This window comes from Caretta caretta, chromosome 23 (assembly GCF_965140235.1).
Source record: "Caretta caretta isolate rCarCar2 chromosome 23, rCarCar1.hap1, whole genome shotgun sequence".
In the NCBI taxonomy this organism is placed as follows: domain Eukaryota; kingdom Metazoa; phylum Chordata; order Testudines; family Cheloniidae; genus Caretta; species Caretta caretta.
Genome location: NC_134228.1, coordinates 8,609,772 through 8,637,694, shown reverse-complemented (window position 1 = coordinate 8,637,694; position 27,923 = coordinate 8,609,772). Strand labels below are relative to the sequence as shown.

The window sequence follows — 27,923 nt, the reverse complement described above, 5'->3', positions numbered from 1 at the left end:
ATGGCTGAGGAAGTCCGCAAGGTCCCCTTGAAGCCCATCCTTGCCTGGGAGGAGACGAGACCTCCTCGAAGGAAGAGTCCGCAGAAGAGCCCACAGCAGCAGCAGGAGCTGTGTGTGCCTCAGCCCTTCCATGCTGGTGAGTGGGTGCCTCCTGGGTGGGCGGAGGGGCTGCAAAAATGGCAGGGGCCATGGCCCTGCATTGCGGTGGGGCTTGGCCCCTCTGGGGGTTGGGGTTGCAAGACCAGGGTGTCAGTGGCAGGAGAAGACTCTATCACCTTTGTACAACTCTGGGCTGCCATGAGATGGAGAGACAGGAAAACCCAGGCAGGGGGGAATGGCCCTTCCTGCTGGCAGCAGCTGCAGCCCCTACATCTGATCGGGGCATTAGGGGCGGCAGCAGAAGCATCAGGTGGAGACTGACTGAATTGCCCACCCCGATCCGTCACACACAGGGTCGGAAGATGTTTTCCACCAGTCGAAGGGGATGCTCTGTGCACGGTGGGTTTTCAAGTTGCAGTGGGGGAGGTTTAGATTGGATATTAGGAAAAACTTTTTCACTAAGAGGGTGGTGAAACACTGGAATGCATTACCTAGGGAGGTGGTAGAATCTCCTTCCTTAGAGGTTTTTAAGGTCAGGCTTGACAAAGCCCTGCCTGGGATGATTTAACTGGGAATTGGTCCTTTTTCGAGCAGGGGGTTGGACTAGATGACCTTCAGGGGTCTCTTCCAACCCTGATATTCTATGATTCTAAGCCTAGGATTGCAGGGCGCCGACCAAAGCATGAGATGCCCCCTGATGTTGCAGCCCCATCTGCTGGCTCCTTTGCAGGGGGGTGACGCATGGCACAGCACAGGGCATTTGGGTGTGGGGGTTGATGATGGGAGCCCAGGGCTTGCCCAGGTTACACCCCGTGACTGTTGATGGCAGGAGAGGCAGTCAGAGGAAGCAGAACGGGCAGGCCCTGGGTCCCCGTATCCCGCGCAGACTGGGTAGCTCCTCCCTCTCCCGCAGCGGGGAGCAGAGCGATTCACTGCCAGTCCCTCTGCCCCCTCCAGCAATGGCCCGGAGAGCGGGGACACCACTCAGAGCCTGACATCATGCCTCCTTCCAGGTGTGGCGTTCCCCAAATCCCCAGGCTCAACCTGCATGCTGGGTGCGGGCAGGGAAGTGGGGTGGCCGCTGGGAACCAGGGCTCTGACTGGATCTTTGCTGGGCTGAGCAGCAAAGAGTTGGGGAAACCAAGGATGGCTGTGCCAGACCCTGTTGTGCATCGGGGCTGCTACCCAGCTGGGGTGGGAGCGGGGGGCAAGGGTTTCTGCTAAGATCTCTGTCACCCAGCCTGCAGCTTGGCAGCCCCAGGTATGACCACTGCTCTGTCTTTGATCAGATTCACCATCACCTGGGAATGCCTCCTGTTTTATGGGGCCAGACTCGCAGGAGAAAGAGACCCTAGACTACATCAACACCTTTCTCAAGGGCAATGAACAGGTACCAAGAGCCCTCCTCTGATCTCTCAGCTACTGCCCTGTCCACATGCAGTATCCGTCCTTCTCCGGATGAGGCATGGATTCTAAGGCCAGGCGGGACCACTGTGACCTCCTGTATAACACAGGCCAGAGACCTGCCCTCAAATAATTCCTGTTTAAACTAGAGCATCTTAAAAACATCCTCTCTTGAGTTACAAAAGGCACCCACCATGCCCCTTGCCCACTGGATTTGGCCAGTCTCCAGTGTGATGGGTTGCCCCCCTTTGAGGTGCCACCTGATGTACTGGCTTATCACTGAGCCCGCCTGTTCTGCCAGCCTGGGCCCCCGTTACCTTGTCTTGTTGGGTTCGGCTCACAAGCCTCTTCCAGCCATACACACAGGCAGGGCCACACCCAGCTGCAGAAAGACACAGACACTGAGATCAGCTCTGGGAAGACTCAGTTGAAGGGCCTTGTCCCAGTTCTCTGGTGCCCACCTCCTTTGGAGTACGGACCCAAAGGTTTTATGACATTCGCCCCCTCCCTCGATGTCGAGAGAGGTATGAACAACTCTTTGCCCCTCCTCCCAGTTACTAATTTATACTACAAACTGGGTTGTGGTATAAACAAGAAACAAGATGATTAACTACAAGAGGTAGATTTTAAGCGGTTAGAAGAGATAGCAAACAGAACAAAGCAGATTACCCTAGTAAATAAAGAAAACACACAAACGAAGCTTTATACACCAGATAGATAGGATATCCATTAGCAAATTCTCCCCGAGTGACAAACAGGTTGGCAGATTCTTAAGGCAGAAGCTGCCTTGGTTTTGCAGCTTGGATTTCCCAGGTTTTCTTGCACAGGCTAGGAATCTCTCTCTCTAGCCTAGGACCATCACTTCTCATTGTTCAATCTTTGTCTCTCAGGTGTTTCCAGGTATCTTATTGCAGGGAGTCTGAGGTCCCGTCCCGTCCCCCCTGCGATTTTATTGTTCCTCTTTTATCTTCTCTTCCCACCTGCTGGATAACTCTTTTGCTGTGACCTGGATCCAACAGGTCCCGTTCTGTCACGTTATCTCGGGGAGGTTTCTGTTGCACACAGTTCCTGGGGTAGCCCTAATGTTTGTGCGTTTCCTCCAGGAGCCAGTGTTTGGCTTTTTTGCTATTCTACCTGAAAGGCTGTTTTGAACCTCACAGTGTTTTTCAGGAACACATACACAGCTCAACTTCAGAACGTCACATACAACGATAGCACATGCAATCCAATGAGACATTAATGTCTAGCAGATAAAGACTTTTAGACTGATACCTTACAAGACATACTTGGTACCAAACATATCCTAATTATATGACCGTGGCGAATATTGGGGTATCAGGGTGTCACACCCAGATGTTCCTCCCACTCTAGCAAGCCCCCCAGTAAGACTGTCTGGCTGCTTAGCCCCCATGTTGAAGTTCCTCTTTGGACACCTACCCCGTGAGATCTGCTCCCTCTCTGGTCTGGTTTCACACAGAGCTGCCCTGCCCTCCCCACATAGTCACTCCTGTTGGGAGATGAATGGCCTTCTGGCCTTCAGCATATCAAAGCCTGAGCAGCGCTGGGGGGAAGCTTTCTGACATCTCTCCCACTGGCAGCTCCTTTCCACGCTAACCTTCCTGTTTTTGTCTAATCTCTGCGGGGCATAGGAGGAGGCCAAGAAACTTGAATTCTTGGATCGTGTCATCACCATCAGCAGGGCCGCCCTCACGAGGCACCCAGAACAAAACCTGGCAGCTTTTCTCTGCAAAGCCCTCCTTGTGGAGAAGATAAAGGTGAGTAAAACACACACTCGGGCTATGTTACTTGGCGGGTTTAGTGATTGGCCTGGAGAGCTCTGCAGATTTGTCTACCTTCAACTGCCAATCGCTGGATCGTGTTGGACGTTTGTCTGTTAGACTGAAGAGCCCATTATCAAGCATTTGCTCCCTGTGTAGGTACTTACAGACTATCATCAAGGCACCCTGTAACCTTCTCTTTGTGAAGCTGAACTGATTGATTTCTGGAGTCTCTCACTATAAGGCATGTTTCCCAGTCCTTCAGTCACTCTTGTGGCTCTTCTCTGACCCCTCTCCAATTTATCAACATTCTCCTTGAATTGTGGGCACCAGACCTGGACAGAGGTCCCAGCAGAGGTCGCACCACTGCCAAATACCGAGGGAAAATAACCGCTCTAACAACTGGAGATTGCCCTGTTTGCACAGCCCAGGATGGCATAAGCCCTTTTGGCCCCAGCCTCGCACTGGGCGCTCCTGTGCACCTGATTACCATGACTGCCAAGTCTTTTCCAGAGTCACCGTTTCCCAGGTTAGAGACCCCATGCTGTGAGTGTGGCCTGCGTTCTTTGTTCCTGAACATGTCACTGTATTGAAACATAGGTATTTCCCTTGCACCCAGCTTCCCAAGTCACCAGGTCGCTCTGTATACACCAGTCTCCCTGCACAGAGCCCCAACACTCCACAGTCAGTGCCCACTAGGGAACTAGCAACAAATCTGCTCCGTAGATTTGGAAAGTCTTTGCTCTGCGGCGCTGCAGAAAGCTTTCCGGAGCTTACCTCCCTTCCCTGAATGTGGGACAGAGTGTGCTGGTGGGTGGTCCAGTGGGCTGGGGCTCAGTTCCTCAGTGAGACCTTTGGGCAAAGCACTTCCCCCTCTGTGCCTCAGTTTCCCTCCCATGCCTTGTCTCGTCCAGTTAGCTCGTGAGTTCTCTGGGGCAGGGACTGGCTCTCACCGTGTGTGTGCAGCACCTGGCACAAGGAGCCTGATCTCAGGTGGAGTCCCTGGGTGCTAATGCTGATGGAGCCTTTGCAGTGCACTGGTGCGTGACGCTGGGGCACTGATCACAGGCCCTGCACTGCGCTCCCCAGCTGGAGCCCTGCACACCGTCAAGCCCACAGCAGGACGACCTGTCTGCCGAGGCCACGTGTTGCAGGCCCTGCGCTTTGCTCCCCAGTCGGAGCCTTATGGGAGCTCGGAGCCCGGCTGGCACTTCCCCACATTGTCTCCCCAGGAGCTGATTGATCTTGAGTCCGTCGACTCCCTGACCAGCGGGGTGCGTCAGCAAGCAATGCTCGCCATCATGGAGCTGAGGTACCCAGCCTGCCCGCGCAGCCCCAGCTAGTGCTGTGTGCAGCCAGACACGCCAGCCTCTTGGCATGGCCAGTTCTCCAGGGCATTGCCCCCTCTGCTCCTCCCCCGTCTTCCGATTCCCCCGGGCACGTGGCACCCGTGGGTTGGTGGTGGAGGATCCTTCGGTGCCTGGCGACCTCTCCAAGTGGCCGTGTGAAGATGTGGGGAGGGAGCGAGGGGGTTGGACCGGTCCCCTCTGGGACCCGCAGGCGATGGCTCCGGGGGGAGAGGGGCAGTTGGGCACTGCCAGAGCGGAGCCACTGGAGTCGCCGCCAGCTGTGCCAGCTGCATCCCACCGGCAGCTCAGCGACTCCCTGTGGCTCAGAGGCTGGGCAGGCTGAGCCCTGGCACGTGGCACAGCCTGCGCCAGGGGGGGCTCTCTCTCAGTGCCGCTGGCGCCCTGCTCTCAGCTTCCCAGAAGCCTGCCCATCATGTCCTGGGAGCCTGAGGCCAACATCAGTGCATCAGTCTCGCCTCAGCCCTCCAATCCGCGCGTGTCTCTTCTCTTAGCAAAGTGAAGCCACTGCTGAGGGGAACGGAGCTATCCAGCCTGCTCACCGTCTGCTTCTCCAGCGTCTTCTCCCTGCCTCCAGCAGAGACCAACCAGGGCGTGGAGGCTGCTCTTTACAACAACGTAAGCCCCAAACTAGCCATGAGGAGCCGCCCCAAACCGAGGGGGAATCCTGCAAGTCCCTTGTGTCCCTGCCCCCTGGGTTACCTGGCGCTGGCATAAGAGTGTAATGATCACAGCTCCTTGGCAGCGCTTCAGCTCAGGACCTGCAGTACCAAAGCACAAGGCCCACCGCCACAGAAAAAGGAGTAACTCCCTCATAGGGTAGCAGTAGTAGGCATTTATCCTTCACAGGCACTGGCAATTAGTGGGGAACAGACACTCCCTTCACAAGCACATTCATCCCCAATGCATGGCTGGGGGCACAGGCCTGAGATCAGCTGCTTGAGATGCACACAAGCCAGGAAAAGTGAAGCTTGGCTGGAAATCTCCCCTCCCCCTCAAATGCGGAGTCCTTCCTGACTCTTCTCATGCGTTCGACTGTGTGCAGTGGCCTCCCTGGCGAGAACAAAAGCGGGTGGGCTCCTGTTGCCAGGAGGAGTTTGCAGTAGGTCCCCTGCGGGTACAAGTGAGTGCGTGAGCTGGAATAGCAGGGGCTGCCATGGCCTGGGGCGTGTCGCACGCCAGGGCATTGGTTCGTCACCTGGCTGGATAACGCCACTTGCTGTGGTTTCTCCTCTGCTCTGCACGCAGACTCTGAACACCATGGATGAGCTGCTGAAGGCCTTGGTGTGCGAGGATGAGAAGCCCAACCTTGGGGTGCTGCAAAACATCGTGGAGGTGTGGAGGCATGGGGGCAGGAAGGGGATGAGTCCTGTAGCGGGGGTGGGGCTCTGGGACCAAGGCTTCATTTAATCCCAAGCATGGGACATCCCTGTGCCTTCTGCTCCTCAGAGTACTTTCTAGACAAAGGTTCTTGGGCTGGAGGACCAAGTGCCCCCGCTATACATGAAAAACCTCTGCATTGGGTGGGGGTGGAGGAGTGTGGGATCTGCCGTGTTCTCCACTGAGCCCCATCTGAGCCCGGGATTCATCTGTGTTCACCATACTGGCCAGAGCCCAGAGCTAGATTCCCCCAACGTTCTAGTTCTGGGGCCACAGGAAGTCGATTCTGTGGGTGGTTTGTGCTCCAAAAAGAGGGAAATGTCCTCGGCAGATATTCGGTCTTCTCGATCCCAGAGCTTGGGAAGAGGGAATCACAGAAGTGCAGGGCTGGAAGGGATTTCAAGAGGTCATCTACTCCACCCTCTGCACTGAGGCAGGGCCAAGCATTCCTCGACCGTCCCTGAGGAGTGTTTGTTCAGCCTGTTTTTTTTAAAACGTCCATGATGGGGAGTCCACCACTGCCCTAGGTCACCTGTTCCAGTGCTTAGCCACCCTCAGACTTTTTCTGAATATTTAACCTCAATCTCCCTTGCTGCAGATTAAGCCCATTACTTCTTGTCCTACCTTCAGGGGACGTGGAGAACAATTAGTCACCATCCTCTGTAAAACAGCCCTTAACATATTTGAAGAGTGTTAGGAGGTGCCCCCTCCGTCTTCTCAAGACGAAACATGCCCAAGTCGTTCACCCTTTCTTCATAGGTCAGGTTTTCTAAACCGCTGATCATTTTTGTTGCTGTCCTCTGGACGGGCCCCAGTTTGTTCACATCTTTCTTAAAGCGGGGTGCCAAGAACTGGACACAGTGCTCCAAGCTAATACACCTCAGAATGACATTTCCCTCTTTCATAACAGCATCACACTCTTGATTCCTATTCAGTGTGAGATTCACGATAACCCCCAGATCCTTTTCTGCAGTCCTGCCACCTAGCCGGTCATCCCCCACTTTCTTTTTATGCATTTGATTTTTCCTTCCTAAGTGCGTTACGTCACATTGGTTTTGACTGAATTTCATCTTGTTGACTTCAGACCAACTCTCCAATTTGGCAAGCTCATTCTGAATTCTAATCTGTCCTCCAAAGTGCTTGTAATTCTCCCCAGCTTGGTGTCATCCGCCAACTTGACAAGCATACTCTCCTCTCTGTTAACCAAGTTCTTCATGAAAATATTGAGCAGTACTGGACCCAGGCACACCCCTGGGGGACCCCACTTCAGACACCCTCCCAGTTTGCCAGCGAGTTAGTGATAACTCCTCTTTGAGGATTGCTTTTACATCAGTTGTGCGCCCACTTTCAAGCAGTCTCATCTGGATCATATTGGCTTAGTTTGCTTATCAGAATGTCTTGTGGAACTGTGTCAAAAGCCTTATGAAACTTGATATACATCATCACATACGGCCTCCATCCATCCACTAGGCAAGTAACCCGGTCAAAGAAGGAAGTTAGATTTGTTTGGCATGGTTTGTTGTGGACAAATCCATGGTGCTATTCCTTATCACCCTATTATCTCCTCTAGGTTCTTACAAACTCTTTAATAATTTGTTCAATAATCTTTCTGGGTACCAAAGATAGGCTGACAGGTGGATAATTCCTTGGGGCTTCCTTGTTCCCCTTTCTGAACATAGGCTCTGTGGCTGCCCTTCTCCAGTCCTCTGGGACCTTCAGCCCTCCTAAAGGTTCAGAGATTGCTTTGTCTAGCTCCACACTCGTGTGAATATCATGAGGCTGTGCCAACCTGAATACATCTAACTGACCTAAATTGTCTTTTATCTGTTCTCTCCCTACTCTGGCCTGTATTCCTTCCCCCCTGTTGTTAATATTGTGGTCATCATCTAGTCGCCATGAACCTTTTTAGTGAAAACTGAAGCAAAAAAGGCATTAAACACCTTGGCTTTGTCTGTATCATCCATTATTTGCTCTGCTTCCCTGCTGAGTAGTGGCCCCACACTTTCCTTTGTCTTTCTCCTAATGCATTTACAGAGCTGCTTCTGATTGCCTTTTATGTCCCTTGCCAGTTAGAACTCATTTTTGCCTTAACCTTTCTGATTTTCACTCTATGTGCTTGTGCTATTTTTGGTCCTTCTCCTTCGCAATTTGTCCCAATCTGTTTCTCTCAGGTCCTGCTCCCCTGGACCGCATCCAAGGAGGTGCATGTGCGGCTGAGGGCAGTGGGAAGAATCACCTGGCTGACCAAATTCATCTCCGGTCAACACAAATTCAAGGTGAGTAGCCTGTGACTCTGGCCGTCTCCTAACTGCACTGAGCAGGCTTGCGGTGCAGCGCTCCCTGGCAGGGAAAACCCAGGCCTGGAATAGTGACTCAGCAAGATCCTCGGTCGGAGTCCAACCTAATGAGCCCTGATGTGGACAGGTCTGTCCTCTGACTCCAGTGGGCCTTGGGTGGAGCCCCGTAATTCTATCTCCAAGGACTCTCCCCGCTGTTCCCCTAGGACCAAAGTCTGCTCCGCAGGGTCAGCGGATTTACACAGGATCGCCCTGAGAGCACCGTCTGAACCCAGGTGTCTCTTCACCCCCTTTGTCAGTTGCCCCCGGGATGCTTTGGCATCAGCTCCTGCCAGGCTGCCAGATGAAGACCCCCTGCTCTGGGTGCTCAGGGCCATTGAGCTGCTCCAGCTGCTCCATCCCCCCTGTGGCAGGGCCTCCCCTCCGGCAGCTGAAGCGGGGTGCTTGGATGATATGGCCCCAGAGGCTGGGGCAGCAGAAGAGAAGGAGGGAGGTGGGAGGGGACACAGTGAAAGGGATGGGAAGGGCCAAAGGAGCCAGAGCAACGGGGAGTGGGTCAGGGGAGGCCGTGCAGACCCCAGGAGAGGAGGGCAAGGGGCTTGGTGCGATGTGGGGAAGAGCAGGGAGCAAGCGCAGGGGCTGCAGGAGGGGCAAGGGAAGGTCTGGCAGGAGGGGGAGGCTAGAGGACAAGGCTGCAGGAGAGAGCCGGCAGGAGAGAGCCGGCAGGCTGGGTGCAGCGCAGAAAGTGGGGGTTGTGGGGAGCTCCAGGATGGAGTGAGAGAGGCGGAATGCAGAGAAGAGGAGTCCAAGGTTTTTGGAATGGCTCGGCAGCAGTTCTGCGGAAAAGGACCTAGGGGTGACAGTGGACGAGAAGCTGGATATGAGTCAGCAGTGTGCCCTTGTTGCCAAGAAGGCCAATGGCATTTTGGGATGTATAAGTAGGGGCATAGCGAGCAGATCGAGGGACGTGATCGTTCCCCTCTATTCGACATTGGTGAGGCCTCATCTGGAGTACTGTGTCCAGTTTTGGCCCCACACTACAAGAAGGATGTGGATAAATTGGAGAGAGTCCAGCGAAGGGCAACAAAAATGATTAGGGGTCTGGAACACATGACTTATGAGGAGAGGCTGAGGGAGCTGGGATTGTTTAGCCTGCAGAAGAGAAGAATGAGGGGGGATTTGATAGCTGCTTTCAACTACCTGAAAGGGGGTTCCAAAGAGGATGGCTCTAGACTGTTCTCAATGGTAGCAGATGACAGAACGAGGAGTAATGGTCTCAAGTTGCAGTGGGGGAGGTTTAGATTGGATATTAGGAAAAACTTTTTCACTAAGAGGGTGGTGAAACACTGGAAGGCGTTACCTAGGGAGGTGGTAGAATCTCCTTCCTTAGAGGTTTTTAAGGTCAGGCTTGACAAAGCCCTGGCTGGGATGATTTAACTGGGAATTGGTCCTGCTTCGAGCAGGGGGTTGGACTAGATGACCTTCTGGGGTCCCTTCCAACCCTGATATTCTAAGGTGACCTCACGCTCCTGGACCTGAGGTCAGTGGAGGGAGGGGGATGGGAGAAGGGGCTGGGATTAGGAGCTTGCCCTTGAGATGGAGACTGGACGTTAGTTCATTCCTTACCCAGGTCCCCACTCGAGGGCAACGTTTGCTGACTTTGCTACCCAGACTTCCCGTCCCTGCTGAGTTTCCCTCAGTCCCTGGTGATGGTTCCCATGGCTCCTCCTGCTCTCATTGTCCCCAGTCTCTCTGCGCTGGGCTCTGCCTCCCGCGGTTCTAGACCGTTGCTAGTGCAATGCCAGGGGACATGCTGCGCTGGGCCTGCAGGGGCGAGTGACTCCCCTTGCTCCCTCTCTCCGTCAGGGAGTGGAGGAGTTCAGAGTCCTGGGCCAGCTGGTGGGCTGTCTCACTCTGCACTGTACTGAGCAGGAGCAGGAGATCTGCCGATCGGCTATGGAGGGACTTCACCATCTCTACGCCTTCATGCTGTGGCAAAAACGTAAGAGCACCGGAGACCCTTGTCCTTCCTAAATACATTGACATGGGGTTTCCAAACATGGGAAACATATTTATTGAACACTTCTGCCTTTTCTGCATCCTTTTAAACAGTCTCCATCTAGTAATGAGCCTACACCATTGCTAGGATTTCTTTTGTTCCTAATACACTTTTTTAAAAAAAACCTCCTTAGTATTGATAGGGAAAAAACCCCAGAAAACGACCCTATAATCATGTAAAGCTACGCTGCTGTCTTTTTTCTATGCTTATCTGTCCTTTCTACTTTGTTTATGGATAGAAAGAATGTGAACTGTGTGTAACCTGCACTCCCTGCTTTTGGGGAGAGAATTCCTTATACAGATAAGCCTCCATGCTCGTACCTACCCCAGAACTTCAAACAGACTGGGTTAACCAGTTCGAACTGGAAGAGATATCACAATGTATGTTGAACCAAGCTATAAAAGCTCATCCCTGTTCTTTGTTCGGGGCTTCACCATTTTCCTCTGAAAAGGAATTGGTGAGCCCTTCAGCTGTCGTATTTGCTAGCAATAAAGTGCCTCACTTTATCAAAGAGCCAAGACTCTGTGTTTTGTTTGGCTAATACAGAAGTCCAGGGAAGGCTACCCTCCTAACCCTAGACGGGAGGGGAACCCTTTTTCCCTAACAGTATCCATAGTCCTTCAAGCCATGGAGTTTCCCCTGATGTCTTTAGCTTTCCCTGTCCATATTCTACTCTTCATAACTCACATAAGAATGGACATACTGACTCAGATCAGTTCATCTAGCCCAGTATTGTGTCTTCTGATAACGGCCAGTGCCTCATGCTTCAGAGAAAATGAACTGAAAAGGGAAATTTGGAGTGATCCATCCCCTCTCATCCGGTCCCAGTTTCTGGTAGTCAGAGGTTTAGGGACATGCCGAGTCTGGGGTTGCATGGCCTAATTATCTTGAACCCAATTATACTTTTAGGCTTCACAACATCCCACGGCAACAATTTCCATAGGTTGCCTGTGCATTGTGTGCAGAGATACCTTCTTTTCTTTGCTTTTAACTTGCTGCCTATTAATTTCAGAAAGTGACCCCTAGTTCCTGTGTTATGTGCAGGGGTAAATAACACTTCCTTATTCACTTTCTCCACACCAGTCATGATTTTATAGACCTCTGTCATCTCCCCCCTTAGTCAGCTCTTTTCTAAACTAAATGGTCCCAGGTCTAAACTGCAGACCTATATTGTTATCACTCCATTGCTCAGGGCTGTGAAAAATCCACACCCCTGTTGGCAGAAGCACCCCTCCCACTGACATAGCTAGCGCCTCTCCGGGAGGTGGATTAAGAGCTTGTTGGCAGAGGACCATCTTCTCTTCAACGCTACAGCGCCGGTGCAGCTATGGCGATAGAGTGGTTGAAGTGTAGACTTGTCCCCAGTCTTTTTAATCTTTCCTCATATGGAAGCTCTTCCATACCCCTCATCACTTTTGTCGCCCTTCTCTGCACCTTTTACAATTCTGGTATATCTGTTTTGAGATGGGGCGACCAGAACTACACGCGGTATTCAAGGTGTGGGCACGCGCATTGGATTTGTATCGAGGCATTATGACATTTTTCTGGTTTATTATCTATCCCTTTCCTAATGGTTCCCAACCTTCTGTTGGCTTTTTTATCTGCCACTGCACGGTGAGTGGATGTTTTCGGAGAACTCTTTACGATGACTCCAAAATCTCTTTCTTGAGTGGTAATTTAAACCCCATAATTGTGTATGTATAGTTGGAATTGTGGTGTCCAGTTTGCATTTATCTATATTGAATGTCATCTGCCATTTTGTTGCCCAGTCCCCCAGTTTTGTGAGGTCCCTTTGTAGCTCTTCGCAGTCTGCTTTGGATTGAACTATCTTGAGTCATTTTGTATCATCTGCAAATTTTGCTACCTCACTGGTTACCCCTTTTTCTGGATCATTGATGACTATGTTGAACTACACTGGTGTCAACACAGATCCTTGGGGTGCCCCGCTCTTTACCTCTCTCCACTGTGAAAACTGACCATTTATTCCTATTGTTTGCTTCCTATCTTTTAACCACTGACCCATGAGAGAACCTTCCCTCTTATCCCATGACAGCTTACTTTGGTTAAGAGCCTTTGGTGAGGGACCCTGTCAAAGGCTTTCTGAAAGTCCAAGTACACTATATCCACTGGATCACCCTTCTCCACATTCTTGTTGACCCCCTTCAGAGAATTCTAGTAGATTGGTGAGGCATGATTTCCCTTTCCAAAAGCCATGTTGACTCTGCCCCAACAAATTGTGTTCACCTATGTGTCTGATAATTCTGTTCTTTCCTATCGTTTCAACAATTTGCCTGATACTGAAGTCAGGCTTGCCTGGGATCACATCTGGAGACTTTTATAAAATTCACTGTCACATTCGCTATCTCGTACAGAGGCCGATTTAAACATTAGCTTACATACCACAGCACTGCACGTAAGTTTGTTTCGCTGTCTCGTGAGAGCTGCAACCTTTGCACCAGGCAGGCAATTTACCATGCGGTTCTCCCACTCATCACAAATCCACCTTCTTATATGTCTATTGATTGAATCCCCCATTACTATTACCTGGCTTTTCTTTGTAACTGGGCTTCCCGCCTCAGGAGGGGCAGCCTCAGTGTGAGAAGATATCCTGACTTCATCTGGCAGGTGGGTCCCAACTATGGGATCGTCTCCCTCTGCTCCAGCTCGATGTTCTCCTTCCCAGAAACTTTCACCCTCCTCAGCAGCACAGAGGCTGTCAGACTGGGGGTGCGACCACTCTACTGCATCCCTAAAAGTCTCCTCTATGTACCTCGCTGTCTCCCTTGGCTCCACCAGTTCAGATCCTCTGGCCTCCTGGTCTCCGAGGGCAGTAGCTCCTTGGGCGAAATGCCCAGATGTGCTACCTGCCCACAGGGCTGGGAATCCTACATGCTGCATTCAGTACAATCAACTAGAGAGCCTCAAACTGCTGCTGCACTTCCGCCTGGTTTATTTTTACTCTTCCAGGGGGGTTAGTTTGTTTAGTTTTGTTGGGGAGGGAGGGGGAGTTTATTGGCCTGAATTTACAGTATGTTTCTTAGATGTACTTGTCTCTAAACTTCCTTGCAAAATTCCCGTTTCCAAAGCTAACCTCTGATTTATATTGCCTGCTGTCTGTTTCCCCTCCCTGGTTCAGGCACGACGCTGGCAAAGCAGAGTGCAGAGTATCTGCAGGTCTTCAGGGAGTGGCGAGCGGAGAACACCTTCTGGGTCACCTGGTTCACCAACACCAGCAATATCGCCATGGTAACTACTTTCAATGCTTCCTGGGATTGTTGTGCCCAGAGTTATCAGGAGAGAGAAATTAACACCACTGACCCCATCCAGCTGGGCCGGAGCCCTGCCTATGGCCCACTCCACCTCATAGAATCATAGACCTCAGGAGGTATCTAATCCAACCCCCTTCTCATAGCAGGACCAACCCCAACTAAATCATCCCAGCCAGGGCTTTGTCAAGCCTGACCTTAAAAATCTCAAAGGATGGAGATTCCCCACCTCCCTAGGTAACCCTTTCCAGTGCTTCACCACCCTCCTAGTGAAATAGTGTTTCCTCATATCCAACCTGGACCTCCCCCACTGCAACTTGAGACCACTGATGCTTGTTCTGTCACCTGCCACCACTGAGAACAGCCGAGCTCCATCCTCTTTGGAGACCCCTTCAGGTAGTTGAAGGCTGCTATCAAATCCCCCCTCACTCTTCTCTTCTGCAGACTAAATAAGCCCACTTCCCTCAGTCTCTCCTCATAATTCATGTGCTTCAGCCCGCTAATCGTTTTCGTTACGCTCTGCTGGACTCTCTCCGATTTGTCCACATCTTTTCTCTTGTGGGGGGCCAGATGTGACCTCACCAGTGCCGAATAGAGGGGAATAATCACTTCCCTCAATCTGCTGGCAAGGCTTCTACTATTGCGGGCCAATATGCCTCCCTCCATGCCACATCCCAAGATGCACTGGGTCTCATCCAAACCTGATCCCAGCTCCTTGTCAGGTGTGGTGGGAGCTTCCCCAGAGATTAATGCTCTCCAAGGCATCATTGCGTCCACGCACCAGTGCCAGCCCCTTCTGAGCACTAGAGAGTGTATCCGTGCTGTGCAGTATTGTGCCCCCGTGCACTGCCACGCTGGCCTGTGCCATGCACGACAGCTCCTGATTGCTGGCTGGGTGCTGTGCGTCCCAGGTGCAGTAACCCAGCCCTGTCCCGGCAGAGCGGGCTTTGCCTGCACTCCTGGCTGGGCCAGTCCTGGCTGCTCGGTCCGACTGGAACCGCACTGGGCAGCAAAAGGGGTTTCACTGGCAGGTTTGTTTCAGATGTTTGGGAAGTACTTCAACCCATCTGAGCGCATGGACTTCCTCCTCACTGCTATCGAGGGCCTGAGAGACACCAGCGTCCATGAGTCGGTGGCGGCCAGGCACATGCTGCATGTGATCCTGTGGGTCCCCAGCCCAAGCTTGGAGAGGGTAGGAGCTGCAGTGAGAACAGTCTGCTGGGGGAGCCCATCCGTGGGAGACTCTGTCTCTGGGCGCTCGGCATTACTGGGGGGCAGGTCCTGTGCAATGCGGGGGGTCAGTCTAGGTGATCTCCATGGCCGCTTGTGGTCTTGCAGTCTATGAATCGATAGGCCGGGAATTGGCCCTGTGTTCTAGGCCTGGAGCTGGAGAAGAGGATGTGGGAGGGCAGATGGCTCTCAGGTAGGGCAGGTCCCTGACACCCCAGATCAATAGCAGCGCGAGGAAGCCAAGGCTCCCATCTCCCCACTTCCCTTCCAGGTGTCGGAGGCTGTGACGAGCGTGTACCACAACCTGGACTCCATCAGCGAGCCGCTGGCCCAGCAGCAGCTGCTCAAGGCCCTTGTCGTGCTGGGCGACCAGTACAGCGAGGAGGTGGTCACAACCCTGCTGGGCTGCTCGCTGTCATGTGACAGGTACGGGGCTGGGGCTGCTGCCGCTTGCACTCCGGGTCCCCCGGACTGGTCCCGCTGCCAGGGACAGGGGCGTGCAGAACCATCCGGAGACCTCCTGCTCCCTGCAGAGCTGCTGCTTGTTCTGGAGGGTTTTGCAGGCTGACATGCCGTGGAGACAGGCCAGCCTGCAAAACCCCATATGGCAGCCCTCGGCCTCCCCCGGGGCTGACACTCAGACCCGGCCCCCATGCAGCCTGCGCCAGGCAGTGGGGGCCCTTGCTGCAGCAGGAGGGCAACAAAGGGCCAGCCGGTGGCGGGAGACTCAGCAGGGTGAGGGTGGCGGTGGGTGCTGGAGGCTGGCAGGGCTCTGGCCAGCTGAAATCGGCTCTCTCCCTTTGCAGCGTTGCTGTGGAGATGTGGAGGGTGCTGACATCCCACCCCAAGACCGCAGGAAAGGTCCTACGGGAGCTGCTCGACAGGCTGCAGGAACGGCCGCTGCGCCAGCATCACGACGTCTCTCAGCGAGAGGCTGGCGTCGCCCCCTTGGCCGTAAGTTCCAGCCCCTGCAGCAAGGGAAGGAGCGCCGTGTGTCCCCACCATGGCCTGAGGGTGTCTCTCAGTCTCCCACTGGGTATTGCCATTGGGCCGAAGAGAGAGAGCGTGACTCTAGCCAGCGCTATAGTCGAGGCAGAACACGCCGAAACCCTCTCCTGGTGCTCTGGGACACCTCTCATAGAACCGCAGGGTGAGAAGGGATCGCAAGGTCAGCTCGTCCAGCCCCCTGCCAAGATGCAGGATTTGTTGTGTCTATCCCAGCCCAGACAGATGGCTCCAGCCTCCTTCTATAAACCTCCAGCAAAGGGGCTTCCACAAGCTCCCTAGTCGTCTGTCCCATTGTCCTACTCTTCTTACAGTTAGGAAGGTTTTCCTGAGATTTAATCTAAATCTGCAGTGCTGTCGTTTGAACCCATCCCCTCTTGTCCTGCCCTCTGTGGCAAGAGAGAACAACTTTTTGCCATCTTTTTTTTGGCAGCCTTCGAAGAATCTGAAGACCATTAGCACGTCCCCCCTTAATCTCCTCTTTTGCAAACTAAACATAGCCAGTTCCTTCAACCTTTGCTCGTATGGCTTGTGTTCCATCCTTCTGATCATCTTTGTCACTCGCCTCTGGATTCATTACAGTTTCTCCACATCTTTTGTAGACATTGGTGACCAAAACTGGACACCGTACTCCAGCTGAGGCCTAACCAGCACTGAGTTGAGTGGTACTATCACCTCCCATGACTTGCAGGCTATACCTCTGTTAATGCAACCTAAGATTGCATTTGCTTTTTTTTTTTTTTTTTTTTTGCAACAGCATTGCTTTGCTGCCTCATGCTGAGGCTGTGATCCACTGCAGCTCCCAGCTCCTTCTCAGCAGTACAACCGGTTATCCCCCATTCTGTTTCTGTGCATTTGCTTTTTCTTCTCTAAATGTAGCACCTCACTTTTGTCTTTGGTGAGTTTCCTTTTGTTGTCTATAGCCCAGTCCTCCAATTTACCATGATCCCTCTGAATTTGAGCTCTTTCCTTCAAAGTCTTGGCAACTCCTTCATCAGGGAGCTGATGCAGGGCAGGGGTCATTGAAAGCTTCCCAGGGGACCTGGCCCTAGCCTGGAGTCAGGAGCCCTGTTTCTCTTCCTGGCTCTGCCACTGACCTGCTGGGTGACCTTGGGCAAGTCCCTGCCTGGCTTTTGTCTGTTGTTCTGCAGGGCAGGGCCTGGCTCCTGCAGGGTGCGTCTCTGGGTGTGTGATCCAAAGAACCCTAGCACTAGAGTAGCAGCAGAGCTGTGGACTCTAGACCTCCAGGGAATGCTGGTGACACCAGTGATCCGGGACGCCCGGACAGAGCCATTTTGCTTCAGTTGGAACCATTTTTTCCTACGAATCCCCTTTTTGAGCCTCATAGGTTTTAACTGTTGACGTCACAGCTCTGTCCCGCAGCACTCGCTCCTCTGAAGAGCTCGAGAAAGGCCTTTTGCTGCTCAGACCTCATACCAAGTGTGATAGACACGGTATAGTGAAGGCAGAGAAAACCCTTGGGACTTAAATACACAGATCTGGCAGCCTGGTCAAAGAGGAGACCATCTGAAGGCAACTCTCCCTAATGATAATTTACTTACCCTGAGAATAGCCGGTCAGTCCGGTTTATTAAAGCCGGACGATGAATCGATCAGACATGGAGAGGGCATGACTGTAATTCTCTTGTTATCCACCATTCCCATTGTTCCATGTCCTCAGCCTGGTTTTCACTTGCTTGTGTTTTATTTTTCCTTCCGGAACCGGTAAGCCTGTATTGGACACTGTTTCCCCTGATCCCGGTTGAGGTTTTGTGGGGCTGTCTTTGAACAGTTCAAAAGCCAAATACAGAAATGATTGAATCTGGCTTTTAGTAACAGACCAACCCTCGAACTCGTGGACAAAATCGGCTCCCTTGCCAAGGCTGGGCTGTAAGGCCCGGGACTCAGGAAAACCCAAGTTCAGTTTCGGGCTCTGCCAGACTCCCTGGGTGACCATGGGTGAGTCACGTTGCCTCTCTGTGCCTGAGTTCCATGTCTGTACAACGGGGATAGAAATCCTTCCTTTGTGTATCTAGCCTGTAAGCTCTAGGCCAGGGAATGTCTCTTTCTGTGCCTGGAAAGCCCCCAGCACACGCCCTGATTGCAGATAGGCGCTGGAGGTGCTATTCTAACCCTTATAACAATAATACACTTGATGTGTTCGGGGTCAAGGTGTTGTGCAGAGAAGTTTCCACAGATGATACCTGCTAATAAATACCACCCCCTGAGATCGGGGGTACAAGGAAGCAGCTGCTTATGTTGCAGGTAGCCGGCCCCGCTGCCTGCGATCCTAGCTGGGGCTGTGCAAGGGCTTTGAGGCTCTAACATGTCATCTGGAGGCGGGGCGCTAGAAGACTTTTTATAGTGCAGGTGCTGAGCATCCCCTTACACCTGTCCACACACCCCACCCCCCCTAGAGCTGGGGTCAGGAGCAGGGCCATGGCTCCAGGGGGGCGGGAGATGGATGGGGCAAGGGGGCCGAGGCTGGGGCCACAGCTGGGAGTTGGCGCAGGGCCGGCAGCTGGGACCTTGTGTATGGGGCCAGGAGCAGAGCCCCGCGAAAAACCTTGGAGTGCTGCAGCACCCCCTGCACTCCTAGTTCCCGTGGCTCTGTCTGCAGGGGAGGCAGACGTTGTTTTGGAAATGGCTTGTTGGGTCACCGGAGGGTGTTTCGTAAAGCAGCTCCTCCTTTCACACAGGTGGGGAAACTCCAGTATCAACTGCCAGTCGTCGTGGAGCAGCTACACGAGGCAGACAGGGACATCATCTCAAATGCCATCACCGTGCTGAGAGACATCCTCGCCGGCATGGACAGGCAGAGCGCCAGCCCCGTGGCTGTGCGAGTGGCTGAGAAACTCCTGCCGTTCTTTCATGATGTAAGGCCTGGGGGCCCGCGGGAGACCCTTCAAGCCACAGACATGTGAATGGGGGCTGGCGGGTGGGCTAGCGGGACCTATGCTATGGTCCTAGCCAGAAAAAGGATTGTTGTAAATGACATGAACCCATTCCCGCCTTCTTCTGCTACCCCATTCTCCATCAGAGCATATGGCAGTAAGAGTGGGAACCCTGGTGTCCTGCAGGCCTGCTGACAAGGATCAGGGCAGCCTGGGGACGAGGCTCCCCTTGAGGGAAGGCCATGCATTCCTGAGCCTGCATGCAGCGAGGGGGCCTCTGCAGCACAGGGTGCCACAATGCTCCTGCTGCCTTCCAGGGTAACAAGTGATGGTACCCTGGTGAAAATCCTGCCCCTCCCCTCCCTGGCAAGGAATCCCACAGCTGGCCTGTCAGCTCCATAAGGAAACGGCTCCGTCTGTAGGTTCTGCAGCTACCGCCCTTTCCTCTCCCCTTCGTTCTCATGGCAGGGCAGCATCAAAGGAGGGGCTAGTTCTCCCCAGGCCTTTTGTAACCACAAACGAGCCCCCGCCAGCGTGTTCACCAGACTGATATTCAGTCCGCCACTGCACGGCGAGAGCCAGCAAAGTGGGCGGAAGAAAGTGACCTATCCATTACTGCCTTCCAGGGGTAACGCCCCAGTGGGGGCTCCTGGAGGGACCACCCTCCTCCCCAGCTCTCACAACGCTAAATCCTACCCTCAGCCCTCCCAAACTCTGCTGGGACCCGGCCGCTCTTTATTAAGCAGTGGCACAGGCCCAGCTAAAGATCAACACCAAGAGCAGCTCCTGCATCTAGTCCAGCACCCGCTCCTGATGGAAAGACAACTGAGAACTACTGTTCCAAGAGCCTGTCTCCAAAGTGGCCAGACAGGAGAGCGCAGCCAAATCAGATAAACAGACTAAAAGAACTTATGAACACTTTTACAACAGACGTCACTCAGAGAACTGCCTGCTCCAGAACCTGGTGCCCAGAGGCGACATGTAACTGCTGATTGGGGGGGGCACCATTTAAAGATTCAGCCACTCTCAGAACAGCTCAAGTCAACCCGCCCCCCAGGCTGCCCCCCCTTACCCTCAGCCTCACCTCCCAGAAAGCTGTGGCCCCTCCCTACAGCCCCCAGCTATTGCTCCTGGTTCTCCCTGCTGGGCACAGCTCGCCCGGCCTCCCAGGTCACTGGACTGGTCCAGCTCTGCCAGCTGCCATGCAGCGAGGGGGCATCATGTGACCAAGTGCGGCCGACCCTGAGTTAACAAGAAACCCATGTGTGGGAGTGGGGCAGCCCTTGCCGAACCCCAAGCCCCTGGAGGCTGGGTGGTTTCCAGTCATGGTTTCCAAGGCCCCCTATCTGGGAGCTCCTGCACATTTACCACCCCTTCTTCCTGGTTGAATCCCCCCCAGATCCCTGTGCGTGGCCCGAACAAACACCAGTGTAGGAATTTGCCCCCCATACCTGGCCCCCTTGGCCTCGCTAGAGGGTCGCTGTGGGTCAGCACCAGTGTGAGTCAGGCACGCAAAGCGGGAGGACAAAGTACACACATCCCTTCCCTCTTTGAATCTTTCCTCATCGCTCCCTCTCTGCCGCCCCTGTCCTGGTGCTGCTCTGCCCTGAGCGTTTCCCCTTGGCTTGACAGGCGGGTGCTGATGTCAGTGTGCCCAGAGCTGGCTGTGAGATCCCAGGGGCTGTCTCACCCCACCTTACGGCTCTCTCTGGCCAAGAAGTTACCAGGCCAGCCCCTCAGCTGGTGGAAACCTGCATCTCTATTGCCTTCAATGGCGCTATGCCTATGGGACTGCGGCCCCCAGCTGTGCCTGTATGACTGGGGGTGAGTTAGCAATACCCCCTGCAGGGCAGACATCTCTGTCACAGTGAGCGCTCACCCAGCTGGGTGGGCACGACCGTCACAGCGTCTCCTCCCCACATCCTCTCTTGCAGGAGTCCAGCAAACTCCGGGTGCTCTCCATCACCCTCTTTAAACACCTGCTGGAGCTTGTAAGGGGGCCCAGCAGGAGGAAGATGAAGGAGCACGTCCTCCACAGCCTGGTCCCGCTGCTCCTCCTCCTGCACGATGAGCGTCCCAATGTGTCCCAGGTGAGGCCACGAGATGGAGCCTGCAGCTGAGATTGTTACAGAGTGACCAGGAATTTGCTGGGGGGAGCCAACATGTGACACCCCCCCTTTAAAAGGTCTGGCCGGCAGAGGGCAGGTGCTCAGTGCTGTGACAATCACGTGCTCAAAAACACTTGAACGTTGAGTCCAGTAGCGTCATGACCATGGCGCCCCACCCAACTGCTGAGTCTTCCCTGCCTCCTCTGAGGCCAACACTCCCCCCTGCAGCCAGGCTGAGAGAATGGGTGGGCGGAGGGGTCAGCTCACCACTCCTACAGCCACTGGCCTCCGCACATTCCCCTGGCTGTGCTGGTGGGAAGAGCACAACCCTGGCCATGGCCCCTACCAGGAGCAGAGCTACCCAGCCTCCGGATGGTGCCCAAGACCCAATGTGCCCTTGGCCAAGCAGCCCGGACAGCTCTTACTAGCCATGACATGCCCAAGTCCCCCCTCCGCCCCGCCCCAGGTGCCTGTGCACACGCTCGCTCTCATGGCCCCCATCACTTGGGAGCCAAATGCCCCCAGCAGTAATGAATTCACCCTCCTACCCCCCATGAGGTGGGGAACTAAGGCACAGCGTGAGGCCTAGTGCCTCAAAAGTATTGAATGCCCATGGGCATTAGGCACCTAAATCCCTTTGTAGCCCTGGGCCGAAGCAACTTGCCTGAGTTCCTGCAGGAAGAGCTGGGAATTGAGTCAGGTCTCCAGCCATTGCCTTAGCCAAACCTCTGCCCTTCCGCGAGCAGCCGCGGGCCGGGAACCGTTCAGCACACACGGCCTCCAGTAACTATGTTAGTGGCTTCCAGCTGGGCTGTCCCTAGCCATTTGGGTGCCTTATCCAGCCCCCCCATAGTGGGGCTGTGTGGGGTCCCAGGCCTCCCCCTCCTCCCCACCAGGGTCTGGGAGGCAGGAGCTGTGTGGGGCCACTTTTGGAGGGCCCACAGGCCCAGAGTGGCCTGGAGGATTAGCGGAGAGCTGGGAGTAGCCCGCTCTGCTTCCCTCGCCCCAGCTCCAGCCATGTGGCTCGAGGGAGGGGGTTTGGGGAAAGGGATCCCTCCCACACACACACTCACTGACAGCAGTGGGAAGCGGAGCAGCCTGGCCCCAGCCCGCTCTACTCTGCCAGCTCCCAGACGCAGCACTCCGCTTCCCACCGCCGGTGAGTGCGGGGGGCAATCCTTTTGGAGTAGAGCGTGTTGGGACCAGGTTACTCCATTTCCTGCCACTGCCAGTGAGTGTGGGGTCGCTGGGGAAAGAGGCTTACGGAGAAGAGGTGGAATGGGGGCGGGCTGGGGATGGAGCAGGGGGGAAGGGGAAGAGGCAGGGCGGAGGGAATTGTCTGGGCCCCCCCCAGGGACGGCCCTGCCCTTTGTAGTGGGCGCAGCCCGCGGCGGGGCTGGCTGAGGTATAGGGCGGGTCACTGGGGCTGGGGCTGCTGCATGTGCAGCATGCAGCCGCCTAGTGACACCATGAAATTTGGGGCAATTTGGTGCCCCAAATTTCATGGTGCCTTATGCAGGCGTGTATGCCGAGGGACGGCCCTGGCTTCCAGCTCCCGTAACCGTTGTCGGCTCGCCCCGGCCCCTCTTATTTTGCAGGTGTGTTGGGACACCCTCAGGAGTGCTCTGGAATTTCTAAGGTGGAGCCAGCTCAGTGCTCTCGTCCAGAAAAAGGAGCTTTGGCGAGGCTGTGACTGCCTGGTGAGGGAGCCCTCCATTGCCCAGCTCCATTCCCACACTGAGCCCCAGCCCCAGGACCACACCTGGCCCTGGCTGTAGTCCCTCTGTGCGATCCCCCCGGCACAGGAAGGAGGGCTGAAAGCAGGACACTCCACAGATCTGGAACCTGGCCTGCAGGATGGAAAGGCCTTTAATAACCTTGTGCTCCCTTGTTCTGGCTCCTAGGTGGCGTGCTACAAGGGGAGGGCAGAAACCTTCCTCTGCCAGGCCATGGCCTTTGTGGAAAACCCGCAGGCTCCCATTAGAGAAGCGGACATCAGGTCTCTAGGTAACCACAGAGCAGAGGGGTCCCTTAAGCAGAGGGGCTGGATCCAGTCCCAGGCTCTCCTCAGTCCCTGCCGGCAGCGAGAAGTAACCCCTGGGCTCCTGATTGCCGAATGAAGGCTCAGGGGTGTCAGAAACCTGCAGGAGCAAGCTCACCCCAAACTGTCCTGATTGGCTGATGGGCCCCCTCGAACCCCACTGCTCCCCATGCAGTCCCCATCCCCTCCACCCCCACCCCACCATGGGCTCTTGGTCGTGGAACCTCAAGGCGCTATGCTCTCCTTTGGCAACCAGCCCCACAGCCATCCCTGGGGACTCGCCCTTTCCCCTGGGGACTCAGGAGTGTGTCCTGGACAGCGAGGGGCAGGGAAAGCCCCACTGCTTGGAGGGTGACAGATGCTTTGACACCCTCGCTGGGGACGCAGGGATGTGACGAGCTGTTTGTGTGTGTAGGGCTCACTGCCAGGCAGCTGGACCAGCAGAGCCAGGAGAAGTTGGATGCCATCTGCAAGGGTGAGTGGTATCTGCTTTGAGCACTGAGCACTAGAGGGACGAATGGCCTAGGGCTGTGGGCTGGGTTCAATCTCTGACGCCAGCAATGTGATCTTGGGCGAGAGCCACAAAGGGTGGCAAACTGTAGATCCCCAAACCCCTGATCAGCTTCCCCCTCACCCTGTGGTGTCTGCTGGTTGGCATGTGCCCAGGCACTTAGCCCTGACCTCAGAGCTGTGGCCTGGCAAATCCCCAAACTGGGCCTGAGCTGGCTGGCCTTTGCAGACGATTGCCCCCTCCCCGCCCCCGCAACACAGCAAAGGTGGGGTCCTGCCTCCCCGCCTTGCACTCACTAGCCCAGGGTTTGTTGCAGTCACCTCCAAGTGGGGTGCCTGGTGTCAAGCCACTGCTCCAAAGGAGACTGAGGTGACGTCCGGTCACCTACCTCCCTGCTGCGTGCCCAGACCCCTGGGCCAGCGCAGGGCAGGGCAGCGTCTCCTCCACATTTATTGGGGAAAAGGGGGAGGGGAGGTGTGACATAGCTCAGGCTCCTCACTCCCAGAGCAGGTTCACAGCTGGGCCCCAACCAGAGCTAGAGAATGGCTGAGCTCCCTCCTCGGCATTTGCTGGAGGGCAGCAGGGCACCGGAAGTTAGGCGTAGCCTAACAATGCCCAAGCCCCTTTTGTGAATCTCCCCCTCTCTGGGCTTGAGTGCCCATCTGTGCACTGGGGGGAAGGGGGAGCGTAAATACAGGCAGGGATGAGGCCATCAGATCCTGCAGGGATGGGGCAGTCCTAGAAATAGTGAGTGAATGGGTTTCAGAGTAACAGCCGTGTTAGTCTGTATTCGCAAAAAGAAAAGGAGTACTTGTGGCACTTTAGAGACTAACCAATTTATTTGAGCATAAGCTTTCGTGAGCTACAGCTCACTTCATCAGATGCACACTGTGGAAACTGCAGAAGACATTATATACACAGAGACCATGAAACAATACTTCCTCCCATCCCACTCTCCTGCTGGTAATAGCTTATCTAAAGTGATCACTCTCCTTACAATGTGTATGATAATCAAGTTGGGCCATTTCCAGCACAAATCCAGGTTTTCTCACCCTCCGCCCCCCGACACACAAACTCACTCTCCTGCTGGTAATAGCTCATCCAAACTGACCATTCTCCTTACAATGTGTATGATTATCAAGGTGGGCCATTTCCAGCATAAATCCAAGTTTAACCAGAACGTCTCGGGGGGGGGGGTAGGAAAAAACAAGGGGAAATAGGCTACCTTGCATAATGTCTTAGCCACTCCCAGTCTCTATTTAAGCCTAAATTAATAGTATCCTATTTGCAAATGAATTCCAATTCAGCAGTTTCTCGCTGGAGTCTGGATTTGAAGTTTTTTTGTTGTAAGATAGCGACCTTCATGTCTGTAATTGCGTGACCAGAGAGATTGAAGTGTTCTCCGACTGGTTTATGAATGTTATAATTCTTGACATCTGATTTGTGTCCATTTATTCTTTTACGTAGAGACTGTCCAGTTTGACCAATGTACATGGCAGAGGGGCATTGCTGGCACATGATGGCATATATCACATTGGTGGATGTGCAGGTGAATGAGCCTCTGATAGTGTGGCTGATGTGATTAGGCCCTGTGATGGTGTCCCCTGAATAGATATGTGGGCACAGTTGGCAACGGGCTTTGTTGCAAGGATAGGTTCCTGGGTTAGTGGTTCTGTTGTGTGGTATGTGGTTGTTGGTGAGTATTTGCTTCAGGTTGGGGGGGTGTCTGTAGGCAAGGACTGGCCTGTCTCCCAAGATTTGTGAGAGTGTTGGGTCATCCTTCAGGATAGGTTGTAGATCCTTAATAATGCGTTGGAGGGGTTTTAGTTGGGGGCTGAAGGTGACGGCTAGTGGCGTTCTGTTAATTTCTTTGTTAGGCGTGTCCTGTAGGAGGTGACTTCTGGGATCTCTTCTGGCTCTATCAATCTGTTTCTTCACTTCCGCAGGTGGGTATTGTAGTTGTAAGAATGCTTGATAGAGATCTTGTAGGTGTTTGTCTCTGTCTGAGGGGTTGGAGGAAATGCGGTTGTTTCGCAGAGCTTGGCTGTAGACGATGGATCGTGTGGTGTGGTCAGGGTGAAAGCTGGAGGCATGTAGGTAGGAATAGCGGTCAGTAGGTTTCCGGTATAGGGTGGTGTTTATGTGACCATTGTTTATTAGCACTGTAGTGTCCAGGAAGTGGATCACTTGTGTGGACTGGACCAGGCTGAGGTTGATGGTGGGATGGAAATTGTTGAAATCATGGTGGAATTCCTCAAGGGGTTCTTTTCCATGGGTCCAGACGATGAAGATGTCATCAATGTAGCGCAAGTAGAGTAGGGGCGTTAGGGGACAAGAGCTGAGGAAGCGTTGTTCTAAATCAGCCATAAAAATGTTGGCATACTGTGGGGCCATGCGGGTACCCATAGCAGTGCCGCTGATCTGAAGGTATACATTGTCCCCAAATGTAAAATAGTTATGGGTAAGGACAAAGTCACAAAGTTCAGCCACCAGGTTAGCCGTGACATTATCGGGGATAGTGTTCTTGACGGCTTGTAGTCCATCTTTGTGTGGAATGTTGGTGTAGAGGGCTTACACATTGTAAGGAGAGTGATCACTTTAGATAAGCTATTATCAGCAGGAGAGTGGGATGGGAGGAGGTATTGTTTCATGGTCTCTGTGTATATAATGTCTTCTGCAGTTTCCACAGTATGCATCCAATGAAGTGAGCTGTAGCTCATGAAAGCTTATGCTCAGATAAATTGGTTAGTCTCTAAGGTGCCACAAGTACTCCTTTTCTTTTTGAGTGAATGGGGTTCATTGTGACTTCTTGCCTGTGTCTGGGGGCTCCCCCAGCTATGAAGGGCAGTGGGGATGTTTAGTGAGGGTTGGTGGTTGTTCCTGCTAGTCCCCTGCCTCCCGCCTCCCAGCCTGCTGCCTTCTTGTCGCGGGCTGAGAGGTACAGCGCTGGCTTGCTCTGCCAGGGCTTTCCAGAGCACCATGGCTCTGACCTCCATTTCCTTCCTTTCAATCTTAGTCCTCAAAGGCTTCCAGCAGGACAGCAAGTCCTCTGTCAGGTGCCTGGCTTTGCAGACCATGCTGATCCTCAAGGCCTGCAAGAAACACCGTCCAGCCCGCGCCAGCCTACGGACACTCTTGCACAGGATGAGACTGATGCATACAAGGGAGAACCCAGTCATTGAAGTTGCCCAGCTGCGCGAGTAAAAGCCAGCCTCCCTACTCTGGGGGTTTGGTGCACCAGAGCCCGCCTGGAGTAGGGTGGAACACATCATGCCGCACCATAGCTTTCTCCCCATTGGCCGCCTGCCCTGCCCAGCCACGTGAGTAGTTAACCACTGAATAGCTTTTATCACCATGTACTTTTTGACAGGTTTCCATGCCCCGTGTAGAGTTTACGTCCCGCCCTCCATCCCCGTTTCCGGTCGTGTACATTTTTGGCACCATCGGCCCTTTTGAACATTTCTTTTGTATTATTTTTCTGTGTTTGGCTGGGGGAAGGTTGCGTGCTTGTGCTACAGTCAGGCAGGCAGAGCAGCAGAAGGTCCATTTGCCTGGCCCTTGATCAGGGCGGGGCAGCAACCAAGTAGGCTGCCACTCCTGACGGTGGGGTGGCGGGGATAGGGGAACCCAGGTCCTCCCGCTCCACTGCGTCCCCGCCCAGGGCCCTAACAGCGTGCTGTGTTTTGACATATTTTGAGAAAAAGTATGAACGAGTAGAAAGAGAGGCTGTAGGGGGTTCGCGGCTCCCTCCCCATCGGTCTGGGCGGGAGACCACGCCCCTCGCTACGATACTTCCGGGGTACCTTGGTTCAGGGGAAATAGCTCAGTGTTCATGGTTCTGGCCTGCAGTCAGGCCGACCAACGGTAGAGAGTCTGTTTGCCCGGGGCCCTCATTCAGGGCAGGGCTGCTGTCGAGTAGGGGCTCTGGCCTACAGTCAGGCAGGCAGAGCAGCAGAAGGTCCATTTGCCTGGCCCTTGATCAGGGCGGGGCAGCAATCAAGTAGGGGAGCTCTGGCCTACAGTCCGGCAGATCTGTCGCAGTCTGAGGGAGGTTAGCTCTCTGGTGGGAGAGTCAGCACAACCGTCTGGCGTCCTGAATCAGGCGGGTGCCAGAGCAATCAGGCCTCCTGAGAACCAAGTGGGGAGGCTGCTACTCCTGACGGTGGGGTGGCGGTGGTAGGGGAACCCAGGCCCTCTCGCTCCACTGCGTCCCAGCCCAGGGCCCTAACAGCCGTGGAGCGGTCCGCCACTGCGTCAGTGGGGAAAATCCGACAGCAACACACTGGCCGGCTTGTAGTCAATAACACAGCTGAACCCAATTCGGCTGCCCTGGGCTCCTTGCTACACGCCCATTCCGTGTGTACATGGGTTCAGGGGTGGCAGGTCTGTAGAAATTTTGGTGGTGCCCAGAACCCGCCCCTACTTCGCCCCCCACCTGCCCAAGGCTCCGGGAAGGAGTTTGGGTGAGGAAGGACATCTGGGGTG

General features: G+C 54.2%; 1 protein-coding gene and 1 long non-coding RNA gene across 2 annotated transcripts; both read left to right on the top strand.

The window, feature by feature from the left end:
• Positions 1-27,168, top strand: LOC142069919 (maestro heat-like repeat-containing protein family member 2A). The gene is made up of 17 exons (XM_075122679.1): positions 1-136; positions 1,389-1,489; positions 3,153-3,278; positions 4,514-4,593; positions 5,143-5,266; positions 5,897-5,983; positions 8,200-8,304; positions 10,192-10,327; positions 14,989-15,050; positions 15,152-15,306; positions 15,687-15,834; positions 18,584-18,760; positions 20,713-20,868; positions 22,485-22,586; positions 22,791-22,893; positions 23,343-23,402; positions 26,455-27,168. The coding sequence occupies exons 1-17, from the start codon at positions 1-3 to the stop codon at positions 26,640-26,642; spliced, it is 2,046 nt and encodes a 681-aa protein (XP_074978780.1). The 3' UTR covers positions 26,643-27,168.
• On the top strand, positions 12,868-14,836 carry LOC142069873 (uncharacterized). Its single transcript, XR_012665841.1, has 3 exons — positions 12,868-13,009; positions 13,521-13,630; positions 14,693-14,836. It is a non-coding gene; the product is annotated as an uncharacterized LOC142069873 (long non-coding RNA).
• Positions 27,169-27,923: the final 755 nt, after the last annotated feature.

Excerpts from the sequence above, each read along its gene's own strand:
- LOC142069919 (XM_075122679.1), top strand. The coding sequence starts at position 1 with ATGGCTGAGGAAGTCCGCAAGGTCCCCTTGAAGCCCATCCTTGCCTGG. Across the intron at positions 15,307-15,686 it reads TGCTCGCTGTCATGTGACAG|CGTTGCTGTGGAGATGTGGA; the intron begins GTACGGGGCTGG and ends CTCCCTTTGCAG. Across the intron at positions 23,403-26,454 it reads GTTGGATGCCATCTGCAAGG|TCCTCAAAGGCTTCCAGCAG; the intron begins GTGAGTGGTATC and ends TTTCAATCTTAG.